The 20,525-nt window shown below is 34.2% G+C and overlaps 1 protein-coding gene across 10 annotated transcripts in view; it reads left to right on the top strand.

Moving 5' to 3' along the window:
• The window catches only part of RALGAPA1 (Ral GTPase activating protein catalytic alpha subunit 1), a 228,295-nt gene that overhangs the window by 72,294 nt on the left and 135,476 nt on the right, over positions 1-20,525 (top strand). For all 10 annotated transcript variants that reach the window (XM_029237182.1, XM_029237176.1, XM_029237181.1 and 7 more), the window contains exons 11-16: positions 5,605-5,802; positions 9,397-9,534; positions 13,484-13,632; positions 16,482-16,611; positions 18,336-18,573; positions 19,787-19,948. In XM_029237182.1, the coding sequence (XP_029093015.1) occupies positions 5,605-5,802; positions 9,397-9,534; positions 13,484-13,632; positions 16,482-16,611; positions 18,336-18,573; positions 19,787-19,948 (1,015 nt within the window). The remainder of the gene's footprint in view (positions 1-5,604; positions 5,803-9,396; positions 9,535-13,483; positions 13,633-16,481; positions 16,612-18,335; positions 18,574-19,786; positions 19,949-20,525) is intronic.

Below are 20,525 nucleotides of genomic sequence, written 5' to 3'. Positions count from 1 at the left end.
TAAACCAAAGCTCTGGAGGCTGTCCAGGGCAGCACCCAGCAGCTGCATTGATTATTTGCCTCTCTAGATTAATACTTCCATTTTGTTCTAGACTCAGAATATCCTCACAAGCTGAGCCATTCTTTTAAAAATGTATATTATATTTTTTTGTGATAATTTTTAGGTGTTCTGTGCAGGTAGATTCCAGGATATCTTTTTTTTTAAATTTTATTTATTTATTTATGGCTGTGTTTGGTCTTCGTTTCTGTGCAAGGGCTATCTCTAGTTGCAGCGAGCGGGGGCCACTCTTCATCGCGGTGCGCGGGCCTCTCACTATCGCAGCCTCTCTTGTTGCGGAGCACAAGCTCCAGACGCGCAGGCTCAGTAGTTGTGGCTCACGGGCCCAGTTGCTCCGCGGCATGTGGGATCTTCCCCGACCAGGGTTCGAACCCGTGTCTCCTGCATTGGTAGGCAGATTCTCAACCACTGCGCCACCAGGGAAGCCCCCAGGATATCTTTTTTATGATATTGCTGGGAACTGAAGTTCTCTGAGATGTTATTTTTATTGTAACAGCTATTCTTTTAAAGTGATTTTTAAGGTAAAACCTAAGGAAAAATAGATTTTAGGATGGTGACTCCAATGAATCATTCATGTTTTGAAAAGAAATCAATTTTGAAGATTAGATTGTATTAGGAAAGCTATTTTTACCTGCTTAATACTGATGATAAATTTGCAAAATTGAGAATCTGTGTAATAGTTTCTTTCCTGATTTTGAAGGCTCATATGTTCCACAATGTATTATAGTATAGACAGAAATATTCCATTAATTATCAGGTATATGGGCATTGAATGATTTTGCCCTTAGTGATCCCAGCTAGAGCACAAGTCCTTTATAGGTAAATAATTTTAGTAGAAATGTCTCTACTTTTCATCTTTCAAATAATTTCATCCTCATAGCCGTTACACTTACTGTTTCCCTATCTGAACTTTTGTCCTTCAACCTTCCCCTGTTTCCTCTCTATCTTTCCCGCCTGGCTACTCAACCTTTAGGTCATAGCTTAAATGTGTCTGCACTAGAAAAGTCTTCCATGACCACCCTCACCAATTCACCCACCCACCCACAGACAGGTGGAAGCACCTGCCCACACATGTGCACACACACACACACACACACACACACACACAGTAAGTACCTCTTTTTTAATGATGTTTTTGAAAGCTGTACTCTTCTTCATAGTACCTCTCCTGAGTTCTATAATTATTTTTTTGAATGTTTGTTCAATTTTGATCTTTCATATTACCCTCCATGAATACTTCTCTTTCTCATTCATCATTGTAGCCATAGTGCATGGCAGTGAGTTAGGAACCTAATAAATATTTGGTGAATGAATCAAGCTCAGTAACTGTTGAGTGCTGGGCACTTTGTCAGTCCTAGCTCAGGGCTAACATGTATTTCTAGAAGCTAAGTCTTGAGCTAATTTGTTATATAGCTGATAATGTTTTTTTTAGGGCCAGTTTAATGATTGTGAGTTCTATCTCAGATGAAAGTATTTATATTGTTACGTATCTTTAAAACAAAGATACAACTGTAAAACATAAATGCCCAAGTTATTTGAAATGATAAAACTGTTCTCCATATCCAATAGAATAGGCATAAATGGACTCCAGACATTAACCCTCTATTTCATAAGGAAACCCATTTATTGTGCTTTATGTTGTTAGTACTTGGAGGCTACAGTGAGGAGCCCCAAGTACTTTGATATGAGGTAAATATAACACATCAAGAGTTTAACCTTTAAAAGCACCACAGATTTATTTTATATGTATGTAAATTTTAAAAATATAAACATACATACATATGCCTAATTTTTTTCCGAAGTCAGTGGGTGGCAAAGTATAATCTGGGGCTCATGAGAAATATCCAGGATCTTTTGAGGTTCATAAGGTCAAAACCTTTTTCACTCTTGTTGTTTCACAAGTGTACTGTGAAGTTTTCCAGAGCATACCTGACATGTGATACTGTATCAGATTTAATGTAGAAGCAAGCAGATAAGAGAATCCAACTGTCTTCTATATTAAGCTAAACATTAAGCAGATTTGCAAAAATGTAAAATAATGCCACTCTTCTTTTAATTTGGAAAATGTGTTATTTGTGTTAACATATAGCAGATTAGGGGTTCTGAGACCAAAATGCAAACCACTGCTTTAAGGAGACAAAAAATTCCCAGGTCTGCTAAATGCTCACTGTATTTGATTAAATTTTAAAAAATGTGTCTGTCACAATCTGGGTTAATTAATAATGGAAGCACATTAAAAGAATAATCAGAGACCAACATGTTTTGTTAGTGTTTTTTCACTGAAGAAGAGAGCCTTAGCTACCAGTAAATCAGACCCCATTGGCAAAGCCAATTATTAGAAAATTGTGTATACCAGGTTATCTTAAGCTGATACCATCAAATGTTTTTTTCCATCTCCTATTGTTTTGATTCTTCCTCCATGTAGTTGTCTGGTTATGTTGTTTTATGGTCATAGAACCATAAAACTGGAGATGACCTCATGCAGGTCTACCTACAGAGAGAAAATTTGCTGAGCACATTGATTCAAATATTCTTGCCTATGATGACAGTTTCCCTTATTATCAATTAATACTGATGTCTGATTGTGAGTGGTTCTTCTTTGTAGAAAGATAAGGTGCCAATATGGATTTGAATTTTCTGGTCTGAGACAACCATTTCTCATTGTAAATGTATAAAATGGCCCTCTAGTTTTTATGCATCAGATTTTTAGCCATGGCTAACATCAGTCTTTCCTCAAGATCCTTATTTAGGGTGTCAGCAGAATCAGTGTAGGGGCCTGTAAGGACAAATGTCATACATATACACTCTAGTCTTTAGTAGATTCATCCAGCCACTTGGGGTATAGTGTGATAATTTATGCAATAATGAAAATCTTAGCTCTGGATCTAATATTTTTTAAATTAGTAAACTTTTTCTTAGACCAGTTTTCAGTTCATAGCAAAAATGAGCAGAAAATAAAGCAAATTCCCATGCTAATTTTTTTTAAAGTTAATTTTTCAGTATCTCAGAATAGAACTTTTTGGAGATTATTTGAGGTATTTTTTGTTTTGTTTTGTTTTTTAAATCTTTAAGGAAGGCCGAGCTGTTGCTTCAGTTGTAAAATAGTCTTAGAGCAGGCAATGATGATCAAAATTATGTCATTGACCATTAAGCTGCTGGAACATGAGAGTGAGAATTTGGAATGGGTTTGTTAGATGGAGGAAAGTAGTAAGTAACGTATTGGGTTGGCCAAAAAGTGCCTTCGGTTTTTAAGTAAAAATAAAAGACATTTTCCATTTTCACCAAGAACTTTATTGAACAACGTCTTCACCCTTTTGTTCCACTACTTTCTGCCATTTTCCAGGCAACTTCATGATTCCATAATTTACCTTTTTGAGCAAAGAACTGTTCCAGGTGCCTTTTACAGTCTTCCAGGAAATGGAAATTTTTTCCATTAAGAGAATTTTGTAGAGACCAAAATAAATGGAAATCTGAAGGTGCAATTTCTTATGAGTACGGCAGATGAATGAGAACTTCCCAGCGAAGCTTTAACTGTTTTTGCCTGGTCATCAAAGAAATATGCAGTCTTGCGTTAGCCTGATGGAAGATTATTCGCTTTCTGTTGACTAATTCTGGACACTTTTCGTCAAGTGCTGCTTTCAGTTGGTCTAATTGGGAGCAGTACTTGTTGGAATTAATCGTTTGGTTTTCCGGAAGGAGCTCATAATAGAGGACTCCTTTCCAATCTCAATATATACAACATCACCTTCTATGGATGAAGACCAGCCTTTGGTGTGGTTGATGGTGGTTCATTTCGCTTGCCCCACGATCTCTTCTGTTCCACATTGTTGTATAGTATCTACTTTTCTTCGCCCATCACAATTTGTTTTAAAAATGGAACGTTTTCGTTATGTTTCAGTAGAGAATTGCATGCAGAAATATGGTCAAGAAGGTTTTTTTCGCTTAACTTATGTGGAACCCAAACATCAAAGTGATGAACATAACTAAGCTGGTGCAAATGATTTTCAGTGCTTGATTTGGATATTTTGAGTATCAACAATGTTGATTGTTCTCAATTAATGTCTCGATTTGATCGCTATCAACTTCAACTGGTCTACCTGACCCCTGGAGCATTGTCCAGCGAGAAATCTCCAGCGCAAACTTCCCAAACTATTTTTGACATGTTTGATAGGTCACAGCACCTTCTCCATATACCACAGAAACATTTTTTTGCATTTCAGTTAAGTTTTTACCTTTCTTGAAATTATAAAGCATAATATGCTGAAAATGTTGCTTTTTTCTTCTATCTTCAATATTAAAATGGCTACACAAAAATTCACCAATTTTGATAAGTCTTTTTTAAAATGCACGTTGATATGACAGCTGTCACATACAATCTAACGAAATTGTTTCGAATGAAGTTAAAGACAACTAAGTGCTGCTAGAGCCATCTTACGGAAAAAACTGAACGAACCTTTTGGCCATTGCAGTAGTTTGCTAGGGAATCAATAATAGCAAATAAATAAAAGGATTACCAAAGAACATTAAATACCCTATTGATATTACACATTAACTTTTCATCGTTATCTCAGGAACCTGATTTTCTTGGCTAGTTTCAATCAGATAAAGTCATTTAACCCCATGATTATTATTAAATACACCTACTGATAATTCTAGAGTAGAAAGTGGCAGGTTTTAGGTAAAGGTCTTGGATTTTTACAGTTGAAATTAATAGGTAGTGGTTGTAAAAAAAAAAGTCAAGTTCTATTTGTAAAAAAGTAAAGTGAAAACGTTTACACATAAACAGAAACATGCATAAGGAAAGGACTTTGGATAGTGAGATTAAGAGTATTTTTATTGCTTTATTTATGCAAGTATGAATTGTATAAAAAAGTTTTTTTTTTCACGTGACAATGTTTTTGTGATGCGGAAGATACATACTTTTTTAAAACTTACGGCAACCTGAAAGTACCGAAGGAAAGAATAACTGTAAGATATTCTTTTAACTTTCTAAGTATTTTTTGCCTTATTATTTAACTTGTATAACTTTATATATGTAAAATGAAAGAAGAAAGATGTAACTTTTTAAAAAATACTCTTAGAAAAGCTAAGTTGCCTCATTACATGGTATTTTTATTACTTCTTAGAGTCATAGTTTTTGTTTTTTGATTAAAATCTTTTTATCAAAATTCATTTTAATGTTAATTTTAAAAAGCCTAATAATATAAGTTACAAAAATGTGATTTATTATGAAAAGGTGTATTTACATTAAGGTTTTAGGAACATAGTTACAAGGAGTATGTTCATTCTGAGATAGTACAGTTGAAACAATTCTTTGCTCCTTGTGCTGGAAATCAGTATCTCCCTACCAAAAGTATTTCTGTCTTAATGTATTTACAAATTATTTGGAGATAAAAGGTTTCTTTCTGACCATGAATTGGTTGACTTTAACTCTTTAAAAATCATTTATACCTCACATTTTATAACAAGATAGAAATGTATGTGTTAGTGGTTTGTGTCAAAGTAAAAGGTATCATTATCTATATTCTCTCTTTTTTTTTTCACTAGGCATTTTTATTACCAATTTGTGAAGCAGCAGCTATGAGAAAAGTGGTAAAAGTATATCAAGAATGGATCCAGCAAGAGGAAAAGCCTTTGTTCATGCAAGAGCCTGAAGAAATTGTGATCTCATCTTCAGACTTACCATGCATTGACAATGTCACAGACCATGATATTTCAATGGAAGAAGGAGAAAAGAGAGAAGAGGTAAAATAAGACTTAAGTATTTTAGTATGTTTAATAGATTAGATTTTCACAGAGTGAGATAATACAGGATAAATGGGAAGATAAAGATACCTTTGAGTATACAGTTGATCCTTGAGCAACATGGGTTTGAACTGTGTGGGTCCATTTATACAAGGATTTTTTCAATAGTATTGAATAAGTACTACAGTACCACATGATCCATAGTTGGTTGAATCTTTCAGACATGGAGGAACCTTGGATACTGAGGACCAGCTATAAGTCATACGCAGATTTTTGACTGCTCGGAGGGTTGGCACCCTAAACCCAGTGTTGTTCAAGGGTCAGTTATATTTTGCAATTTAGTTAATGTAACAGTTACCTCAGTACCCTATCCCAAAGCTCTTTGATGTGACAACTTTAAAAGAGTTTGTATTCTGATTCTTTAAGTCATTGCCGGGATCAAAATTAGATGCTATTATAAAAGGTATAATATTTAAAAGTGTGGTGGGAATTCCCTTTCTGTCCAGTGGTTAGGACTCGATGCTTTCACTGCTAGGCCTGGGTTCGATCCCTGGTTGGAGAGCTAAGATCCCCCAGTACATCTTAGAGTGATTACCGAAGTGCAGTTCCCCCTTGCCTGTCTTATTCATTTAGACTTCAGGAGTAAATGGAACCAGGGACCCAAATTCCACTCGTGCTCTCTCTTATCTCATTCTTTCCCCTCTGTGAGTAAACTGCAGTACTTCTTTTCACAGACCAGCTTACTTAACAGGTCAGGATGTTTTTTATTCTGCAGTCAGCTCTAGTGCAGAAATTCCCAAGAAAGAATTCAGAGTATTCTGGTTTGTGTTTCACACTTGCCATTGGTCAGATTCTCACCAAAAAGTTACACTCTGATATTGACATATATCTTACTAAATCCAGATAGGAGCGACTTGGTAATCACCTTGGTGGTTAATTTAACTTCATCAGTGGATTTTTTTCAGGATATTAACATATAAATGAATAATAGGCACATTCTATAGGGATTCAGTGAATCAATATTTATATATGAATATGTATATATGATATATATATCATACATATATACATGTATATATGATATGTATGTATATATCATATGATATATACATGTATATATATATATATGTATATTTGGCATCCTCCCCTAGTTCTAGAGGGAAAAAATGAAACTAAGAAATACAATTGAAGTAAATAAAATTATATAAATTATGAAAGAATATTCACAGTTGTATTTGTTATGTACCAGCAAAAACATCCAGTTTTTGCATCAAGCTAGAAAATAAACCTATCTAAATAATTTGTTCTCCGCTAGTTTTTTGTTATGAATTTATAGCTCAATACTGAGCCTACCATCTGTCATTTAGTATCCTTAAATAAAAATGATAGATAATAAATCTACCTACATACACAGTAAAAAAACAAGCAGTAGAAAGGAGGGAGGAAAGCCAGAAGGAAGGAAGCTACAAATGCAGGGCGATGTAGGTGTATTGCATAAGTGTGTTCTATTGGCTCCTTACATACTGTGTTGCCATTAGAGATGTGATTTCTTGCTAATGGCGTGAACCAAAAAACAAAAGTTGTAATCTTTAATTGATCTGTATTTCTGGTAAATTCGATATATGTGTATATAAATCATTTAAAATTTGGTGTTAATTATAAAATGGAGTTGTTACAGATTCAAATAATTAATTATTAATGGATTTTTTATTCACAAATTGTCTGTGACACATTTGAAAGACATGCAGAATACAGGACAGTTTGTGTATGTGCAGACTGTCATGTGCCTTGTTGTATGTTTAGCATTACCTGGCTTATCCCATTAAATCTCAGTGATATTCTCAATTCTTGTGACAGTAAAACACTCCGACAAGTTTGAGTGCTGTCTAAAATATGTAATGTCCATTTTGAGAACAAGTGTTAGAGATAGAAATATGAAAAGACATCATTTCTATCTTTATGTAACAATGATTTAGCAAGAAGACAAGCATGCAAATTTAAGTATTATAAAACAATATTATTGCTATGATCCTACAGTGTGAAAGAGGGAATACCTAATTCTGCCTAAGAAAGGCTTCAGTGAGGAAGTACTATAATACAAAGAGCAGGTAACAAATGGGAAAGGAGCCACACAGTGTGAATAACTTCTACAAAGATGTAAGAGACACTAAGACTTTTATTTGGCTGTAGCTAAGAGCAGATGGTTGAGAGTGGTAAGAAATGTGAGATAGACAAGAACTAGGCTCTGTTTAGTAACTTGTGTGCCATTGTAGTGGACTTTGATTACATTCTAGACACTGGAAAGATTATGAATAGAAAAATGGCATGGATAGTTACATATTTCAGAAGGCTCATACCAAGCTCAGAGTGGAAGATAGATTGGAGGTCAGTCTGGAGGCAAGGACACTAGTTAGGAAGTATCAGAAGTGAGATAATAAATACCTGATAAAGGACAGTGGCAGTTACAATGGGAATATAAGGGAGAAGACAGATAAATGAGCTCCCTTGGTGGTGAAACCAGTATTTTGATGTTTAATTGGGTATGAGGAACGAAAAGGTGTCCCAAGTTTCTTTTTTTTGCAACCAGGGTAGTTGCCATTCGCACACGAATAGGAGAGAAAATAAGTGCGGTGGTGGTGATGGCGGCCAAGGAGGCTATAGGAGTTGGTAGGAAGGGGAGGGCATGGTTATGTAAATTTACTTTTAAGTATCTTGAAGTTGAGGTGCTTGTGGGTCATTCAGGAAGAACCGTTCAGAAGATACCTGATCATAGAAGTATGGAGCTTGAGAGAAAGCTATAGATCAGACCATGGCATATTGTATTGGCTACTCGGACAGCACTGAGTTCCAGTACTGCTTCTGGTAATGAAACAATAGTTTATATTAGACTGAACCTCCCATATATTAAAATTGTATATTAAAAATATATATTAAAATATATATTTAAAAAAAGTATTTGAAGATACTGGTGAGTGACCAAAAGCAGAAAGAAACTAGAGAGAAACTTTAAAAAAGGGATCAACTCTGAGTGAAATTTCTGTTTGACTGAGGGAGCTCCCTAGTCAGCGGGACTTTGACAGCTAAACTCAAGCAGAAAGCTGCAGTGTTAGTGGTTTGAAGTAGCAGTATTCATCTATCTTCGGATAACAGGAATTTTACTACTCTTAAGTAGGATAAATAGAAGCTATTTTCTATTGTTTTATTTAAGTCATTTGGATTCTGGCATTTATTTACTTTACAACAGAATTTATCTTTTACAAAGCTGTAAATCATATGATCCCATTCTTGAGTGTGTAAATGTACAGAAGGGAGGTTTATACATTAGATAGGTAGAAAAATGTCTGTATCTGAAATAATACAATTTTTGGCTGGTCCTTATGGATGATTTGTTTTTACTTTCTTTGTATTTTTGTCAGTGAGAACCTTTTTTACAGTGCACCTATACGTTGTTTTTGAAGTCAAATAGGGTATGTTCTATTTTGAGAAGATGTTTAGCAGAGGGACCCAGTAGTTTCCAGTTTACTTCTTCAGCTTACTGACTTGTCACAGCATTCTTAATTGTTGAAATATTAAAAACTTGATATTTTGCTTCAGGAAAATGGGACCAGTATTGCTGATCATGTTCGAAATTCCACTTGGGCAAAAAATGGCACCTACCAAGATGTTCTTCATAATGCTTCTGAAGAAGCCATAGAACAAAACATACGAGCTGGTGCCCAAGCAGTTTTGCAGGTAGATCACTTGTTGTTATTTTTTAAAAATAAAATAAAAATCATTAAATATTTCAAATACAAAATTCAGTATTTCAGTGTAATTTTTAAAATATAATGAACTCACCACCCACATTTATTAATTATCATTGTGCCATATTAATTTTGTTTTTCCCTTAACTTTCATTTCACTTCATAATATATTGATAAACACTACATTTTTTTTCTAGACAGTTTTAAACTTTATATAAATCGTGTCATGGTGTACTGTCATCTGCAACATTTTGCATTAACCATTATGTTTTTGAGATTTGTTGTTGATACATAGCCATAGTTAATTCATTTTAAACTACTTTGTGGTATTACAATTTATGATTATTTCATATTTATTCATTTTTCTGTTGATGGTTTTTTGTTTCCAGTTTCTCAGTATTCCAGATAATGCTACATTAAACATGCTGTATATGTATTTTTGGGCACATGTGGGAGAATTTCCCTAGGATATATACATAGAAGTGGAATTACTGGGTTGGAGCATTTGTACATTATCAGCTTTACTTTACTGTTATTGCCAAATTGTTCTCCAGCATGGTTATAATAATTTACATTCTGTCTAGTAGTGCTTGTAAGTTCTCATTTCCTTATATCTTCCTCATTACTTGTATAGTCAGATTTTAATTTTTGCTGCTCCTGTGTGTGTGAAATGTTGTCTCATTTTTTCTTAGTTTTTGTTTCCCTGTTTCAATTTGCTTTTCCTTCATCACTACTGAAATTGAGCATCTTTTCTCATGTATGAATGGCCTGTTAATATGCTTTTTCCATTATTCTTTTGGATTGTTTGTCTTTTTGTTATTGATTTTTAGTTCATTATATTCATTCATTTTTTTAAACCATACTGTTTTTGTCAAGGCCACATGTGACCTCCCCATTGTTAAATCGAATGGATGTTTTTCAATCCTAATTTTACTAGAGTTGTCTGGAGCATTCTACAGAGTAGATCATTCCCTCGCTGTTGAAACCCTTCTTCATCTGGCCTTCAGAGTAGCATACCCTCCTGTGTTTCTCCTAACTCACTGGCCTCTTCTCAGATTTTTTTTTTTTTTTTTTTTTTACTGATTTTTCAATATATTTCTCAACTTCTCATGTTGAAGTGCCCAGGAATCAGCTTTCAGATCTCTTTTCTATGTAAACTTACTCACTTGTTGATCTCATCCATTCCTATGGCTTTAAGTGTCATCTATATACTGCAACTTCTACATTTTATCTCTAGTCTGAGACTTCTTATCTGAACTCTATGAGTCCTGAACTCAAATATTCAAATGCCAAGTTGGCATCTTCACTTGAATATCTAATAGATATCTCAAACTTGACATGTCTAAAACTTGGCTTCTCACCTTGTTCAACAAACATGCTCTTCCTGCAGTTTTCCTCACTTCATTTGATGGCGGCTGTTTTTCAGTTGCTCAGGCCATCTAATTTCCTATATTTCTTCTATATCTTATATCTAATTTGACAACAAATCCTGTCAACTTTCAGAATGTATGCAGAATCTGACTGCTGTTCAGCACTCACACTACTTCTTGTGTTCAAGCCTCAGTAATCTTTCATCTGGATTATTGCAATAAATTTCTAATTAGTATTCTTGCTTCTGGTCTTGCCCATCCATCATCCTGGTATATTCTCAACACAGTAGCCAGAGGGATCCTGTAAAATGTAAGTCAGATCATGTTATTTTTCTGCTCTGAACCCTCTGGTGGCTTTTCCTTATCACTAAGCATAAAAACAAAGTTCTTCCCAATGGTCTATCAGGCTTTTACGTCATTGCTCCTCAGAGTGTGGTCCACAGACTAGTGCTGATCCACAAGGTAATTACAAAATTGAGAGCGAGAGTTTAGAAACTAAGTCATTTAATGTCTCTTGATTCTGATGAAAAGTCTTTTTTTCATTTCCTTTTTTACCTATTCATTTTTTAAATTGTATTTTATAATAGGGTTGTTCTGTAAGACTCGGTGGGGGAAACCTGTTCCCTCACCACTGGCAGTGTGAGAAGCTCTGCTTCACATGCTCTGGCTGTTTCTCAACGGCTTCACATGCTCTGGCTGTTTATCAACGTATCTCCCACTGCTTTTCCCCTTCCTCACTTCACTCTGTACTTCTTGCTGTTCCTCAGATGTGCTAGGCCGGCTCTCACCGGTCCTTTAAACTTGCTTTTCCTTTTCTTTGGAACGGTTTTCTTCCATGTTGCTACATAATTGAGCTTTGCTTTTCCTTTTTTAAGTCACCCATATTTATATCCATTCTCTGCTCCCTGCCACCTTTGCTTACTGGGTTTCCCGGGACAGTGAGGTGATATTGAGTACCCTTGTCTTGTTCTTGGCTTTTGGCACTACTTGAAGATGTCTCAGGTTCAGGCAGAACTTTTCAGGTTCAATTGCTGTTATAACATTTGCTGTAGTTCTTGATAAATATTCTTTTTCAGATTAAGGAATTTTACCTTTTTTCTTAGTTTGCTAAATTAAAAAAAAATAATGAATAAGTGCTAAATGCTTTTTCTTTATGCATTGTGATGATCCTACTTTTTTCCATTTTAATCTATTGATATAGTATATTAATAGACTTTTCCAATGTCAAGGCATCCTTACATTTCTGGGGTAAATAACTACTTGGTCATAAAGTATTATATTTTGATCAATTTGAATTGCTGCTGTTTTTTGAAGATTTTTGTCTATATGTTCATAAGTGATATTGGTCTCTACTTGTCTTATGTAGTCCTTGTCTGTTTTTGATAACTGGATTATAGTTTTATAAAAATAAATTGGGTAGTTTATTTGTCTCTGAAACAGCTTGTGTAAAATAGGGATCATCTACTGGGAAGGCTGGGCAAAACTCTGCCTATAAAGCAGTGTAGGCCTGGTATTTAGGGATGGATCAGGGATACCTTCATTACCAGTTCCCTTTCTTTTATGGTATTGATATATACGTCTTTTGTATTTCTTCTTGAGTCAGTTTTGGCTATTTATGTTTTATCTAAAAAATAATCCATTTTATTAAATTTTCAAATTTATTGACATAAAGTTATTCACTGAACTATCATTTTAAAATTCTCTACTGGCTATGTAGGTATGTCCGTATTTTATTTCTAATGTTATTTGTGCCTCTTTTTTGCTTTTCTTAGTGTTGTTAGACTTACAGAGTCAGCTCTTTTCCCAATTTTAAAGTTAGCTTAATGTTCTTTTCTCACATGATTTTACAACTGTATTTTGCCATGGAGTTCATCCAGGGGATTTTAATCAGAATTATGGGTGTAGAAGATGTAAATGTCCTAGGTGCACAATAGATGTAATGTTCTGTTCCTCCAAAGTGTCTTTGAAAACCTTTGCACATACCTGTCACCATTATAACAACTTTCTCCTCAGTAACAAAATACAATTAATGATTTGATTATAATGAATTTAATTAAAGATACATATTGATGGACCCTGATTAGTAGTACTATAATATACAGTCTGTTATTACCAAAACAGATATGCACACATAGTCAATAAACATGAAAAAAGAGAATAGATGATGTTGAACACCTCATTCAGAAAGTCCATCTTGATTGAGGTATCATCTTTTATCCTAAACGATTTTTAATTTTTATTGTTCTTTTCATTTTATGACAACAATCAGGTTGTTATATTAAAGCGCCCTCACTTTTAAAAAATGCTGTTTTTCACTTGGCTTATTTTTTTCGGGTGCCTACTAGTAATTTTATATTTGTCTAGATAAACATAAAAATAGATTTAATGAGCTTAAATTTCCAATATCAAGCTGATGGTAGAAGCAGGGTTAGAACTAACCTACAGTCTAATGCTTTTAAGTTTGCTGTAGATCACCTAGTGATCAGCATCTTGAGTTGTTTTCCCTTTGAATAAGTAATTTCCCATTGAAATTCTGTAACGAATCACTAATGATTTCTTTTATCTTAGGTGTTTATTATAAACTCCTCAAACATATTTCTTCTTGAACCTGCAAATGAGATAAAAAATCTTCTGGATGAGCACACAGATATGTGTAAACGAATTCTTAACATTTATCGGTTCATGGTTGTGCAAGTATCAATGGACAAAAAGACTTGGTAAAAACACTTATCTTTTTTTTTTATTGTGTATATGAGCATAGTAAATTCTAGAGGAATAGTGCCTGTGAAGGGGGCTTGTAACAATATTGTACAGGCTTCTATTATTGAATGAATGAGTGAATAAATATAGTATTTTATGTAATAATCATGATGACACAGTGGTCTCCTTCACTTTATCTCAAACATCTTTGATCAAACTGCCACAAGATGCCTTTGTTTATCTTTCTAAAGTGGGCATGTGATGGCCTCCCCCACTGCCCGCCACCCCCAGGAATGAATACTGGCATGCATGTATGAATAAATGAATTTATATGGGTGAATGAATGAATAAGTAAATGACTGAATGTATGAAATGCCTGATTCCTCAACCTGGCATTCAAGGCTTTGTACAGTCAGGCTCCTGAGTATTTTTCTAGCCCTATCTCTAGCCTAAGCTCCACCCTGCAGAATGAGATCCTACCTCCCAGCTTTATCAAATTGCTGTCTCTCGAGCACAGTCTGAACTTTTCTTTAGTGTCTGATTCCTGTCATCTTTTCCTATTGTTACCATAACTATCCTTAGATTCTACCTTCCTTTTTCCACATAGCCTTATTTTTTCAGCTCACTTCCTTTCATTCTGTATTTGTACCTCTGTTGTAGATCTTTTCAAAATTGTCTTCGTTCCTAAATTACTTGTAAAATGTCCATTTACCTCACTGAATTGAGATGCCCTGAAAGGTATATATACTGGTTGTCTTGTTTTTATATTTCCTACATTTCTTAACATAGTATCATATATTATTGATACTCTATAAATATTTGTTTAATTGAATGAAAAAAGAGGCCTTTTAGAGAGATGAGAAGAGCAGTTCTTCGGTTTCTGTAAAAATGATACATGTTCATTGTAAAATTCAAACAAAGAAAAGTTTTAAAAAGAAAATAAAAGTTGCCCAATAGCTCACTCTCTAGAGGTAATTATTGTTTGCTCTTTGGTGAACATCTGGTTCACCAAACCACACACACAGTCACATAGTATTATGCCATATGTATGTACCATAATTTTCTTAACTAATCACCTGTTGCTGGATATGTAGTTACTTATTTTGTTGTTGGAGGAGGGGAGGATAATGAACATCCTTGTATGTATGCAATTTTCCTCTTTTGAGTCATTCTTAAAAACTGGGGGTACTTAGTCAAAGAATATGCCTACTTGGTGTTTTGTTACATATGGGAAAATGGTTTTACTTTGAAAAAACTTTTGGTTAGCATAATATTGATATAGTTACATCTAGAAGTAGTTATTAACTGATTTGGAGCACTTTTTCTGTGTCAGGTATCTTTTTAATCTTTTTACATCTGTTTTCTTTCTTAATCCTTGTAGCACCCTATGAGGTAGATAATTTTACATGGTGATTCTTAGGCACAAAGAGATTAAGTAATTTATCATTGTTCACACAGCATAAATTTGAACTGTGGTCCTACTGACCATTCTTTTGTTAGTCCTTCCCCTGTTTTTCTTTTTATATGCTTTTAATCAATGCTGTTGGTCCAGGTTAAACTGAGAAACTTGCTATGTGGAACACAATTTTAGAATTTTTAAAAATTTTATAAGTTCCCTTGAAGTCATAGCATTATGAAAGATTTCTCACATATTTACATTGAATTTATAAGACTTTATGAATTAAAATCATTATTGTATTACAAAGTGAAAAGTTATCTAATAATATATGAGTGAATTATGGTTTGACCACAAATCAGAAAGATTTATTTGGAAAACCTGTTCTTTATTGAATATGTGGTTGACTTTAAATGGCTTTTCATTTCATATAGTGAAGCTAGAAGCCTAAGGTTACAAACATGTTACCTCTGATTTTTATGAGTTGAATGCATACGTTTGTTTGGTTAATAAATTCAGGATATTTTTCATTGAGTGATACTTTTATATTTAATTCTGCACTTACTTCCCCAAAAAACCATGATATTAGATCTGGGATTTCTTGCTGCCTCTGCTGCATTTCTCACATGGACTGTCCCACATATTGCTATGCCTAGAATGGGCCTGCAAATAAGCCAGAGAGGAGGAGGCTTGATAGACTTAGGTTGTTAGTCTGACTATACACCCAACTGAAATCCCCTTGTCAGACTTCTTTTTTTTTTTTTTTTTGTATGTGGTTGCATCAGTTTTTGAATTATCAGGTGCAAATAAGGTAGTTTTATGGTCTTAATATTAAGCATCTAGGAGGAAGAGGCAAGATAAGAATAATATAATAGGGTTGGCTTGACTTGCAGTACACAAAGAGGATAAAGAATTGAAAGATGGCCAAACAAAAAAGGATGGAAAGAAGCAATAGGGTGATGGTTCTTGATTACTTGTCAGGCTCATTGTGATCTGTTAGCCTTAAAATATCATATAATTTTTGAAATTGAACCTGGTACAATTCTAGATATGCAGTTGTTCTCCATATTGTAAAGATGGATGAGATGGACAGGTATCAAGGTAGAATTGTATTGTATAGACAGATGAGTGTTCTTCAGACAGCTCCCTAAGGTCACTATTTGATTTGTGGGGTGGAGGGATGGGAGCAGTCTCCATATTCTCACTCCCAATTCATCAGCTGTTGTATAAATTTTTATTTGGTGAGAGGTATTGTGGCTGAGAAATCGCTTAAAAATGGCTGGTATAGATTTATAAAATGGAATTTTATATTTTAATATTTAAAGAATTCTAAAATTTTGGAAGATATTTGGTATTTGAGTTATTGAAAGGTAATAACATTTTTATAACAAATATTAATTTGAAAGTTATTCATTAACCAAAAGCAAACATATGCAAAAAGGAAACATTAATTAATTTTTTTACTTTAAGGGAACAGATGCTGCTTGTGTTGCTCAGAGTCACGGAGTCTGTACTGAAGATGCCGTCACAAGCTTTTCTACAGTTCCAGGGGAAAAAAAATATGACCTTGGCAGGTCGACTTGCAGGACCACTTTTCCAGGCAATAAAAATAAATAAATAAATAGATAACTAGGTGGATAGATATGTATTTTTTCTTAAGACTCATTGAGCCCTGAACTTACTACCTGGGAAGAAAGCTTTAAATCAGAAATCATTTCATATTAAATAATTTTTTGTAGAGCCAAATAAAAGTTGCTTATCTAAATAGACTATTTGCCATACATACAAGCTCACAACCTAATAGAGGAAATATCAATCAGATCTGTGAAAAAAGTGTTAAAACAAGCTGATTATATTTATCTCCTGTGTGGTACACTTATGTATGATTGCAAAAAGCTGCCAGAAGGCTTCATGATGATGGCTTGATTGTTTGCATTATGAGTTTCCAGGTCTCTGGGATTGTTCAAAAAACAAGACTTTAAGTCGTTCTGTAGTAAAGAAAACGTAGTAAATCACGATTCTTTCTTACCATGCTATTCTGAAAGACTTTATTCTCTTCACGTCTTCATCAGTGGTAGTTGATTATATAGGAATTATATGCTGTGTTTTCCACCCTAAGGATAGAGCACTGACTTTAAATGTATTATGGATTATTTGGAAAATAGAAAGTAAAGTAGTATTTTTTTAAAGATGACACATTAAATACAAATACATGGATAAAATGGTTCTTAATGTCAAGGATAAAAGCTATCTCAGCTCCCATTCTTGCCCATTAGTGTAGCCATTCAAATGATTATTTTTTTCCCCAGATATGCTGGTTCACCTAAAATTCTGTGATGGTAGCGTATAAGTCTTTGAAACCAGCTACATTTATTATCTAAACTCCTCTTGACTTCATGAGTTCCCCACCCCCACCGCCATGGTTAGCACTAACCCAATGGTGGGTGCTATTGGAAGGTAAAATTTTAGCTTGCTACATGGAATAACTTTTTTGTACTCTGAATGTTTAAAAATAGAATGGAGGGCCACTCGTTATTACTGTTTTATTTCATAAACTCTGCTCATTTTTATCTTTATATTTAATGTATAAATTTATGTGAATTCCTTAGTAAAATTGGTTGAGTTAAACTTTTGAAAAACTTTTATTTTGTGACTTATTTCTTCAATAGGAGGATTATATCTTTGATAGAAATCTATAAAGTCTCAGGGGTACAGCCTGGTCAGTAATTTCTGCCCTTTTATGAATAAGTTTTTTATTCTGTGATTGGATTTGTTACAGAACACCTTTAATTCCTCTGGTGTCTTTAAAATGAAATTTAATTTTATCCTTCAGTTTACATTTAAGTTTTCAAAAACACATTTCAGTAAGTTAAATACATCTCTAGTAACTTTTTGTTTTTAGAATATTCAAATTGTATAGTTAGTGATTCCCATCTTTAATTTGAGAATGTAGGTTTTGTTGTTTTAGTTCAATAACTACTAACTACTCAATAATTTCAACACGTAATAGTGTGGAGACTTTTATGTCTTTTTAAACAACATTTATTTAACATTAACATAATGCAGCATGAAGGGTAGTTAAACTTTAGGGAGATTTCTTTTCAGTTTTGTAACTTGTCCTAATGCCAGAATGTTGGGAATTGGCAGTTGTTGAAATTTATAGTAGGTACTAATGAGTGTTTGAATTACTTTTATAAGTATTATGTACCAAGAAAGGATATCATGGATATTATATGATTTAAAGTTCTGCTTGTTTTGGTGTAATTTTTTAATAATTGATTTTGAATATATTTCATTGTTATTTCTGATTATTTGTCTTTATAGACTCTTATAGTTGCCTGGATTAAAGCAAATCTAAATGTGTACATCTCCCGGGAACTTTGGGATGACTTACTCTCAGTATTGTCATCGTTGACCTATTGGGAAGAGTTAGCCACTGAATGGTCACTGACTATGGAGACACTAACTAAAGTTTTAGCTAGAAATTTATATAGTTTGGATCTCAGTGATTTACCATTGGATAAGCTGAGTGAACAGAAACAAAAAAAGCACAAAGGGAAAGGTAAGAGTTGTTCACAAAGGTGCTCCATATAAATTTGTTTAAGTAATTTGGTCTGGGAAAATTAAGCCAGGGAGAGGTGTGAAGGTAAAAGTTATATTTTCTCTTAATTATTCCCTCCTTAATTTACGCTGAAGGTTAAAAATTTTCAACAGTGAAACATGTAGGTACCTTGTAATTGTTCTTGAAGAGCCTTAAATTCAACAGTAATTTTGATGAGAAATAAAGTATTCTGTACATATCTAGCTAAAGTTACATAAATAATTCAAAATCTTAAATATTTTTAATAATTAACCAAAATGTGTTATAAAACACCCTTTTTTTTTTTTTTTTGCGGTACGCAGGCCTCGCACTGTTGTGGCCTCTCCAGTTGCGGAGCACACGCGCAGGCTCAGTGGCCATGGCTCACGGGCCTAGCCGCTCCGCGGCATGTGGGATCTTCCCAGACCGGGGCACAAACCCATGTCCCCTGCATTGGCAGGCGGACTCTCAACCACTGCGCCACCAGGGAAGCCCCCTTTTTATCATAGACACAATTTTTTATTGAAACATAGAAAGTGATTTCATGTTACTCTATTTAAAAAGAATTGTGTGAGAAATTCTTTTAAAAGCATTTTCTTAGTTTTAAGAAAAGCAAACATTCCCTGGATGTGGATTATATACCTGCCTAATGTTAAAAAGCTGGAGAGGGACAGTAACAGTGATTATATCATAAAAACATGTCCTTATAATTCTGGGTTTGCTAGTATTTTTCACTCTTAATAATTAGTTGCAGTCTAGAGATTACATCTGAGTCACATTTCATACTTAAACAATAGTCCAGAGTGCTAAGTGTGTGACCAAACTACTTTTTCCTGGACTGTTTATTTTCCAAGTGGCTATTATTGGCAGGTAGAGATAGAGTGACTTCCACCACAGGATGGATTTTGGTTAGCTCATTTTCCATCCTTTTTTGCCTGTCCAAATATTTCACTTCTATATGAAGCAAGTGGGTGGTAGAGGATTTATAATCGTTTATTGTTGATGTTGTATTTTTTAAAATCTGCCTCAGTTTTGGAACATGAAAATGAAGTTCAGAAAAACCTTATAGTACGCAAGCATTTTATCTAGTTACTTTATGAGTAAACCTAAGAGTCTGAGGCAAAGTGGCACACATAATTCAAAGAGATTATTGATACGGTGACGGTACACTGAGATTGAAAATCTGCATTTCTAGGAGTGGGACATGAATTTCAGAAAGTTTCAGTTGACAAGTCATTTTCTAGAGGATGGAGTCGCGATCAGCCTGGCCAAGCCCCAATGAGACAGAGAAGTGCAACAACCACTGGTTCCCCAGGAACGGAAAAGGCGAGGAGTATAGTACGGCAAAAAACTGTTGGTATGTACTCTTTAAAATCATGAGAATTGTATGGGGCAATACGTTTATAGTCCTTAGTAACAATGTATATAAATACACTGTTTTCTTATCTGTTGGTTTTTGTTGTTAAGTGAAAAACTTCCATAGGAAAACCTTTTTTTCAGTAATACTTGGAGTCTGATGACATGCTGTGTTATCACTTTATGCTATTAAGATGTCTTACATTATTGTTTTCATGTAGTTTATTTTACTGTTGATATCAATAATTTTAAACCGTTACTTTACAGAATTGAAGAAGTAGAACTCTGATTCACTTTACAGAACTCATGTATTAATTGATATAGTTTCTACTAAGTGAATATACTCATAAACATGGAAAATTAGGTAGCTTATTTTCAGTGCTACAATTATACAATTATATTGGCTTCACAAACTTCCAGTGAGGAATTCATGCTCTCTACTTGTAGACAGCTGAGGCCAAGGTGGAGTATACTGCTAGGTTCCTTGCTGCCTTTAACAAGCATGGAAGAAATTTCTATGATGGGAAGAATTTCTGGATGTAGGATCACTCAGCATACTGTGGACCTAGTTGCCATCT

The sequence above is a fragment of the Monodon monoceros genome, unplaced genomic scaffold, assembly GCF_005190385.1.
Source record: "Monodon monoceros isolate NGI ecotype Baffin Bay Population unplaced genomic scaffold, NGI_Narwhal_1 Super_Scaffold_21, whole genome shotgun sequence".
In the NCBI taxonomy this organism is placed as follows: domain Eukaryota; kingdom Metazoa; phylum Chordata; class Mammalia; order Artiodactyla; family Monodontidae; genus Monodon; species Monodon monoceros.
This window is presented reverse-complemented; position numbering and strand designations above follow the sequence as displayed.